Source organism: Talpa occidentalis, unplaced genomic scaffold (assembly GCF_014898055.3).
Source record: "Talpa occidentalis isolate TD23 unplaced genomic scaffold, MPIMG_talOcc4v2.1 talOcc4.2, whole genome shotgun sequence".
NCBI lineage: Eukaryota > Metazoa > Chordata > Mammalia > Eulipotyphla > Talpidae > Talpa > Talpa occidentalis.
Window position 1 is genome coordinate 109769208 of NW_023602073.1, and position 9987 is coordinate 109779194.

The 9987-nt window shown below is 40.7% G+C and overlaps 1 protein-coding gene across 1 annotated transcript in view; it reads right to left on the reverse strand.

The window, feature by feature from the left end:
* The window catches only part of SNX3 (sorting nexin 3), a 40136-nt gene extending 30153 nt beyond the window's left edge, over positions 1–9983 (reverse strand). The window contains exon 1 of the mRNA XM_037520182.2: positions 9710–9983. Coding sequence (XP_037376079.1) covers positions 9710–9871 — 162 coding nt within the window. The 5' untranslated portion in view covers positions 9872–9983. The remainder of the gene's footprint in view (positions 1–9709) is intronic.
* Between the last annotated feature and the right edge of the window lie 4 nt (positions 9984–9987).

A 9987-nucleotide genomic window follows, 5' to 3' on the forward strand; every position in this document is an offset into this window, starting at 1 on the left:
TTCCCCTTCAATGCTACATAATAAACTTTAGACTAGGGATCGGCAAACTGTTAAGAAAAAGGCTAAGACGAAAAATATTTTAGGTTGACCCCAGTATTCAATGCTGCCCTTTTTTAAAAAAAAAAAATATTTATTTATACAAGCATTGTATACAGTCAGAAGCACGGGAGGGTGAGAAAATTCACCAGAGCCAGAACGGGGAGCGGAGCAGACAGACTGAAGTACACTGTGAGGGGAGTAGTGGGCGGCAGGAGAGGTCTGTCGCGCCATGCGGGACCCTTGCCTGGCGCTAGGGATCAAACTGGTGCTGCAGAGGCTGGGGGCAGCTTCGCAACCCAGCACTCAACCGCTGTGCCAGCGGGGAGGCCCAATGCTGCCCTTTAGGTGCAACAATGGTCATAAATAATAATGAAAACAAACAGGTAATGTGTTCCAATAAAACTTTATTTACAAAATAGGGAAACCCACAGCTTGGTGACCTCTGCTGTAGATTCATTTGTGTTTTAAAAATGTCCCCAATTACATAGTATGGGGAATCTTTGGATATAAATTTATTTTTTTTAAAAGATTATTTATTTATGCATACAAGAGCATAATGTACAGGCCAGAGGTGTGTGTGTTTGGGGGGGGGTGGTGAGAGGATTCACCAGAGACAGAGTGGAGAAGAGAACAGGCAGATCGACTGAATTACACTGCTGAGGGGAGCAGCGGGCGAGTCAGGAGAGGTCTGCTGTGCCATGTGGGTAGCTCCCCTGCCAGGGATCAAACTTGTGCTGCAGTGGCTGCAGATAGCTTCCTAGGTTGTGTCTTAACCCCCTGTGCCACCAGGGAAGCCCTGGATATAAATTTAAATAAAGACCTGGTGATAGATTGACCATGCATGGTGGAACAGGGATGTGACCGGCCAACAAAAATTTTTATCTACTTCTATTTCCACCTGAAGATAACTAATGTCAAAGCAAGAAAAAGGAAAGATACTGAAAACTAAATACAAGGAGGGGAATATTAAGACTCCCTTATTCCTCTATATAGATTAGAATCCCCAAATTTACTACAGAGCAGAGACACTCATCCTTGGGATTAGGAAAAACATATACACACAGAGCACAAATTAGTTGTAGGTGGTAGATGTGGAAATAATTTTAGGAAAACCAAGCAAACACAGATGACATATCAGCGATAAAATCAAAGTTAAGAGAGCAAAGAATTAGACAGTGATATTTCAATAGTTAGACACAAAGTAATTTTGTAAAAATTGAAAGACATGGATCTCACTTATTTTGATATCTCAAATTATATACTCCATCATTAATGTCATCAACTAAAATGCTGATCCTAAGTAACTGCCTACATTGTTTTCAACATTTATCAAAAGCAAAAAATGTTAGTCATATATTTTCAGTACCTCTAACCCAACCCCAATCCCAAAAGCAAACCCCATCAGATGTCATATCTTCATTCTTACAATATTTTTCTACTTATCATAATTAATTCTCAGAAAGAGATCAAAACTCATATTGACATTTGAAATCATCAAAAGTAACCAGAACTCAATCTTATGTCTTACAGTGCTTTCTCTAAACATTGAAATTTCAGGCATCAGCAAAAAAGGGAATGAAATAAGAGATGACTAGAGTGTTGTTAAAGTCACACCCTAGAAGGGTTAACCCCTATCACTTGCTTGCTACTGTAGCAAAGATCAGTGTTCTTCCTTTTTTTCCTATAGCTGGCCAGCTAGACTAAATTTCCCAGTTTCCTTGCATGTGACAATGAGGTAGGAATGTCTTTCCTTTAGCTAGTAAATGGATGTGATATTGGGAGCTGAGTCATGACAGAATAGAAGTCTTGGGCCCTCTGAAACCACTTCATGTGGGGGAAAAAAATACAAACAACCCAAAACAACAAACATCTATTTTTTTTTTGTTTTAAAGTTTTGCCTTTCCAGCATTACAAATTTTTTTTTTTTTAAGATTTATTTATTTATACAAGCACTGGGTACAGTTAGAAGCACGGGAGGGAGAGAGAATTCACCAGAGCCAGAGCGGAGAACAGAACAGGCAGACTGACGAAGTACACAGCTGAGGGGAGCGGCGGGCAGCAGGAGAGGTCTGCGCGCCATGTGGGACCCTCGCTGGAGGCTGGGGATTGAACCGGCGCTGCAGAGGTTGCAGGCAGCTTTACAACCCAGCGCTCAACCGCTGCGCCACTGAGGAGGCCCCACAAACATCTATTTTTGAAGTATCTTAATTAATGCAACCATCTGGAAAGCTACAGCAAATGTCATATTTTACTATCATGTAAAAATTCTAAGGTCCTAAGTAATATATTTCTTTAAAGTAGAACTTTAGTTGAAAGTTTTAAGTCATTTAACTAAGGACTCAGTAAATAGCAACACTAAGATTATTTTTTTTAGACATCATTTTTCTTATTTGATGTTCAAAAAAATTACTGGCGGGCCTCCCTAATGGCGCATCCTATGTAGCCATCCATAGCCACTGCAGCATGAGTTCGAACCCCAGCCAGGGAGCAACCCACATAGCGCAGCAGACCTCTCCTGACTCGCCCGCTGCTCCCCTCAGCAGTGTATTTCAGTCAATCTGTCTGTTCTGTTCCCCATTCTGTCTCTGGTGAATCCTCTTACCCCCCCAGACACTTCTGGCCTATACCGCAGTTCTTGTATGCATAAATAAATAAATCTTAAAAAAAAATTACTGGCTCTGCTTACATGGAAGCAGTGTAATATGGTACATATCAAATATCTAAAATTAACAGCCCTTTTGTTTTAGGGTGGGTGTAGCATGACTGTAAAGGTAAGGAGAGGAAAATTTCTACTATATGAAATTACTAAGATAATTATAAGTTAAGTTAAGCACTTTTATATGTTCAAGATGTAGAGTGGTAGTATTTATAAAATATCAAGTATATATCAATAGATATTTGGTTGTCAGAAAAGTCATGATGTATTTTTTCTCTGTTTTCTGTTGCAAAAATGTGTCATGACTTTTCTAACAACCCAGTGTCTATTTTATATTCTCTTAACTTCTGGCTTACTTCCACAATTATTATAAGGGACACAGACATGGGTGTTCCAAGACAGGACATAAAAACTGGTTTGGCTGAATATAGTCCCATGCCTCTTCTTCCCCCAAACTAAGCTGTATATAGACTGGTAAGCTTTCGCTGGTATCTAAATTTCCTCCTCTCCAAAAACAGTGTTCTATCTTTGGCAAACATCACTGATTTTCCTCTCCACTGTCAGGATCTGCTGTTTTCTTTTCTCAGGCATCCTTTTATAAAATCCTATCAAGGCTATCAGTGTGGCTCCATAAATTTTTCTCAAACTTCTCTGCTGCCTGTCAGACACAGAGAATATGGTGCAACTAGAAATAATCTCTGCTACATATTAGTAAAGTGACCTTGTTGGGGAGCTTTTTAAATTACCACTTCCCAAATGCTACCCCCAACTCAATTATAAAAGATCATGGCAATTTCAAAAGCTCCTCAGGGGAGAGTGGGTGAAAAGGTATGGGCTCTGAGGGTCAGAAAATCTACATTCAAATCACAGTCTTGCCATTTAGTAGCTGCAACAAGCTACAGTAGGCCCTCAAATAACATTTTTTTTGTAACAATGACGAGAAAAAAATTAATTCCCTGTTGGGGACACCATCTGTGTGGAGTCAGCATGGTGTTCCCATGTCTGCTTGGATTTTCTCTGGGTACTCCCTCTGGTTTCCTCCCACCTTCCAAAGACATGCACATTATATTCACTGGAATGTCTAAATGGTCCTGGTCTTGTGTGGAGGTGTGTGCACCCAACTATGGAAGGGTATCCTGTCCAAAGTTTGTTCCATTTTGTTCCCTGAGCTGCAGGACAGGTCTGGCCACAAGGCTCACAACCCTGAATTGGAATATGTGTGCTGAAAAGTGAATGAGGGAATACAAATTATTGTTTAATATTAGAAGTATTTGGATCATTATTTACACATTTGGTGAGGTTTCTGTGACTAGAAATATGCTATACAAACTTTACCCTTTTTTATAGCAATCAGGTTATGGTAAATTGGTTTCATTATAGGCTGTTTTGCTTAAAGTCACAGTTTCCAAGAAGGTACCAATAACACTGAGTGAGGATTTATTGCATTTAACTTCTCTAAATTTCATTTATTCTTACGTGTCCACAGGTGCCAAGCATTGAGTAAGAATGACTGTGACAGTTCCTGTCCTCGAGGAGCTAAGAGTAGGAAATATAGGAACTAAAAGAAGTCAAAGTCAAGCAAACAGCTCAATACTAATACAGCAAAATGGGCACAGAGGAAGGAAATCCAATTCAGATTCGAGGAATCAGCAAAATCTCTAAAAAGGTGATATTAAGGCTGAGTCCTGCAGACACGCAGTGGTAGTCAGATGAGATTACTAGAAAAAGATTGTTTCTTTAACATAAGAGGAAGTATGGCCAGGACACAAAAGAACTCACTAAATTGGGAGATACTGGCCATTTAGTAGGACAAGAGCATACAGTAAAAATGAGGAAGAGATAAGAGATGAGGATCAACAGTGAGCTCAGCTGCTACATCTGCAAAACAGGGTCATTATCTACTATTTGGTTACCTCAAAGATTAAATTATAGCACAATGCCTTGAACATCATTGTTACTTAAGTAATATATACCTTCACTTTTCAGGTAGGAAAAAAACTCACTATTTTAAAATAAGCATCACTAGCCTATCTACCAAACTTTTTCTTCAGGCCATCTCATCACAGAATAGAACAGTAAATTCTTTTTAGTTTTTATTTCTCCTGGGTGCATCTTACCTACTATGGATTACTGGAAAGTCAACTCCCAGCTCTCAAGGATGCTAACACTGGAATTTCCTTCAAAGGGCTAGACACTTGAGGGTACCCCAACACTAGGTTGTAGATAACAAAGGTTTAATGTGCTATTTTTTTTTAATATTTATTTATACAAGCACTGGGTACAGTCAGAAGCACGGGAGGGTGAGAGAATTCACCGAGCCAGAGCGGGGAGCAGAGCAGGCAGAAGGACCGAAGTACACTGCTGAGGGGAGCAGCGGGTGGCAGGAGAGGTCTGCGCGCCATGTGGGACCCTCCTCCGGTGGCCGGGGAGCAGCTAGGGATAGAACTGGTGCTGCAGAGGCCGCGGGCAGCTTCGCAACCCAGCGCTCAACGGCTGTGCCACCGGGGAGGCCCTAATGTGCTATTTTGAATTAAATGAAATGCAGTTGTAAAGCAGTTCTGAACCAGGACCAGAATACTTCAAATCTAACTAATTAGACAATTTACTTTGGATGAGAGACAACCTCTGTGTCTTGATTCTTTTATCTGGTAAAATGCATAATACAGAACAGAGTCCCTAATAAGCCAATATAACAGGGCAACCTTTAAATTGCTACCTCTTCCCTCTCACCCATCCTAAGGGATGGTTAGGTAAGAACAGAATCTTCAAGGCCAGTTAAATACCTTTCCTTGATGGAAATCCTGCCAATCAGCTGTAGCTGGAGGCAAAGTTATACATCAGACATCTTATGGCAAATCAATAAAGATACAAAGATTCTTCATATGTCCTTGATTTTTAAAATATATTTTTTGGCTAATAATATATGCTTATATAAAACCTAAAGACAGGGCCTCCCTGTTGGTGCAAGGGGTTAAGTCTGAGCACTATGAAGCTATCAGCAGCCACAGTAGCACAAGTTTGATCCCCAGCCAGGGAGCTACCCACATGGTGCAGCAGACCTCTCCTGTCTCGCCCACTGCTCCCCTCAGCAGTGTATTTCAGTCAATCTGCCTGTTCTGCTCCCCACTCTGTCTTTCGTGAATCCTCTCCCTCCCCACCCACCCCTGCCATATCTGGCCTGCACCCCAGCTCTTTTATGCATAAATAAATAAATCTTAAAAAAAAAAAAAAAACCTGAAGACAAGTCTTAGAATTTATTTCTTAGCTTTCGGTCTGACTTGGATATTAATGACTCCCAATTTAAGATACAAGGACTCACCCAGAGAAAAACTGGCCAGAAAAAAATGCCAATACAGCTTAGACACTACTTTTACTGACCACCCTTATCAAAATGTTTTTCAGTAAACTTTACCAATTAGTTCTGTTTTAATTTGCCTCACTTCAAATGGTTACTCTTGTAACTGTATGAGGTGAGGGATGTTAACTGACTTACTGCAGTATCATGTCTTCATATATACTTATATCAAATCATTTTCACTTTCAACTAACACAATATTACAGGTCAATTATAGCTCAATAAAACTGGGGAAAATACTAACACAAGCAAAGGAAACATACTAACTTAAAACATTGAGCATTCCATTAATTCTTGGTTTAAAATGTGAAATTTAGTGTGGTCTCAATGAATCAATTTTCCAGTCACACAAAATGTGTAAAAATTCAAAACATTTTAAGTCTATTTTGTTAAATACTAAACAGTATTCTTTTATATACCGGACGTACCTCAATGAAAATATACTTTCATGCCAAGTAGGTTTCTTGGTGAGGAAATCCTACAATTTTAGTAAATCAGCTGAGTGTTAACACAGAAAATACAGTTGATCACTAACTTTTAAATTAGAAGATATCTGCATTTAGAAAGAGGTTAAACTTTGAGTGCTTATTATATACTAGCCACTGTGCTAAAGATTTTATGAGCATTATCTCCGTTAGTCCTATGAGGTAGGTATTCTTATCATACCTATTTGACAGAGGAAAACAGAACTTAGGTTTTGTACCTTACTCTGCTAAAAAATGATAAATCTGGGCCTCCCCAGTGGCGCAGCGGTTGAGTGCTGGGCTGTGAAGCTGCCCACAGCCTCTGCAGCACCGGTTCAATCCCCGGCCACCGAGCAAGGGTCCCACATGGTACGCAGACCTTTCCTGCCGCCCGCTGCTCCCCTCAGCAGTGTACTTCGTCATTCTGCCTGTTCTGTTCCCCACTCTGGCTCTGGTGAATTCTCTCACCCTCCCGCGCTTCTGACTATACCCAGTGCTTGTATAAATAAATAAATAAATCTTTAAAAAAAAAAAAAAAAGATAAATCTATTTGAATTCAGAGCTCTCCTAGAGCTCAATAAAGATTCTTAACTTCATTCCTATTCAAAACCACTGTCTCTAGGTATAATAGATCTTAATTTAAACTCTCCTGAAAATTGAGCTACAGTATAGCACAAAATTCATAAACGATGAATGAATTTCCCCTTTAGTCTTCCCTTTAATATGCCAAAATAATTCTAGACCCTGAGCTTTCCTAAACCTTTCATTACTATAGTGCTTTCTGATATACCTACCCATTAGAACAATTTAAAAAACATTAACACTGTACCAATTATTTTCAAAAAGCTCAGAGATATCAATCAAGTGATCCTAATAGTCTTAAACACTGTCCTCAAACCAAAAGATAAATGGAGATTAGGAAACTTGCATTCTAAAGTGCCACCATCCAGATAAAATTACTCTGTGATTTAGAGTAATTTCAATCAGATCCTATAAAATTGAACGTTTTTGTCAAGACCAGAATTAGAGAGCAACTATAAGACAGTTTGGGAGTCCAAATGCTGGTATATTAAATTGTTTGCCAAATGGCAAATTCAACATCAAAATAGTGCATGCTAGGAGAGTACCAACAGTTTAGAAAAATAGTAGTAAAATTACAAAATGATTTACCTAGCCATTTCATTGGTCATTCTATCTTAATACAAGACTAATTACTCTCAAAACTCATTCTACTTAAATATTATCCAATATTTTATTATATGGTGTCTTGAGTTTCTTGTTACACACATTACATACAAAAAATTAACCCCACTGGCATTTCATAAGCATTAGAAACTTGATTACATTTTCTTAGAGGGCACCTGCATTTGGAACTGTAACAGTCATCAGCACTCAACAAACTGGTTTATATAAAAATACAAACCAGTGCAGACTTATACTTTGTTAATTCAGTAATTCATCAATCACTCTTAAAATGGATTGTTCTCTTAAATGCAAATAATGCCAGAGACTATTTTTAAGTGTCACAGTAGCTATTTGGTACTGAGGTATAAGATGTATTTTTAAAACAATGAATTATTGTACCAGACCCCATTTAATATAATGCACTTAGCAAAATAAACAGACAAAGTAATTAAATAGAGGAAGTGTAGGCAGGAGATTCTGCTTCAGTTGTATGACAGGAAGTACTAGCTATGGAAGTTCAGAAACAGGAATACCAAGTTCTGTTTTAGCTCAAGAAATAAAGGAAAGCATGCTGGCCAATAAAGGTAAAAGAGGAAGTTCTTTTGATTGAAACACCTGCCTTATATTTAAGGGAACCCAAAATCATTCCTAAAGCTGGAAAGAAAGCCTCTCTTTTTTACTAGATTTACATGCTGATGTACTTCACAAGCCATACAGGAGCCTGGATTTTGCGGTTTTGCTCCAACACTATTTATGGCTCACACTTTACACATCCCTAGGGAGACAGGGTGAGTTGTAATATTAAACATTTTCATATCTTAAAGCCTGCTGATTAATAAATTTTTCAACATTACCTAAGTAAATAACTTTTCAAAAATAGCTTACATTTCACAACAATGTAACTATACTTAACAGTACTGAAGTGTATACTTAAAAATGGTTAAGATGGTAAGGTTTATGTTGTTTTTTTAACTACACAAAAAAGCACATAAGTCAATGAGCACTCCACTTAAATATTAATAGTAACTCGCTATGTAAATTTTGATTACTCTAAGGCTAAATTCTTATGCTTAAATTTTAATAATTTGTTGTCTTTAACAGCTAGATTCGTTTTGTGCAATTAATTAAAAACATACTTCCATACATGAACAAGTTCTTTAATCCTGAACTAGAATGAAAGTGAAGCACTATTCTCAATTACTAATCTTTCAAATCATGTGAATTACTTATTGCCAACAAATACTAGTTATGAAATTATAAGTGTGTTTCTACTTCAACTGATTCCTTCATTCAGTGAAGTGCAAATCTCCAAATTAAGAGTGCAAAATCCCTACTTGATTAGGCTTTTCTTAAAGCATTTGTAGTTTTGGATTATGAGGTAGGCGACAATCCCCACACCTTACCCTTTAGCACAAAGGTAGCCCACAGCGCTATGGTCACTCATTTCCAATCACGCTACTGGCCTGGCTCAGCCCTACCCAATTCGTCAGGCTTCTGTGAACTCCCTTTAGGTTCTGTCCACACGAGTGTACAACCTAGGCTTGGTAGCTCGGGAAAGGCCTGGAGCAACCCCCGTGTTTGGACCATCTCCGGGGAAAGTCTCCAGCAAAAGAAAACCGGGCAGCTTCAACTATGCGCAAACCCCGTCTCTCAGCCACATCTACCTCCCCTCCCGGTGAAAGGATGTGTTCTGGAAAGATCTACCCCTTTCCAGCTCAAATGTCATTCCCAGATCGGCTGCCGGAGGGGCCAGCGGCGCCCAACCCACGCCCTCGTCTTCCAGCACCTTCTCCAAGTGCCACCGCGGGCTCACTCTAGACGCCCCCAAGGAAACCCTCCACGGAGGGGGGCCCCGGCCGCGACCCCGCCGTGGACAGGACTTTCCCACCGCGGCAGTCGGGGGCTCCCAGCCCGGGCGGCCGCGGCAGCCGGCAAGGATCCGCTCCTGGTCGGTTGGGGGCGACCTGGGCCGGCGAGAGGGGTCTTTCGAGAGGGGAAAGTCAGCCTCACCTTGACCCTGATCTCGTAGGTGGTAAAGCGGCCCCGGCCGACCCCCACCGTCTGCGGGTTGCTCACATCGATCTCGAGGAAGTTGCTGGGCGGCCCGTAGGCGTCGTTCAGATTCTGCGGCTTGGTGATGAGCCGCCGGGTGTCCGCCACAGTCTCCGCCATTTCAGTGCCGCAGCCGCCGCCGCCTGCGCGGGCTCCCTCCGCCCCCTCCGCGTACCACCGCCGCCGCCCGCCGCGGGGACACCCGGCTCGCGCGCAGCGGTCGCGAGGCCAACGAG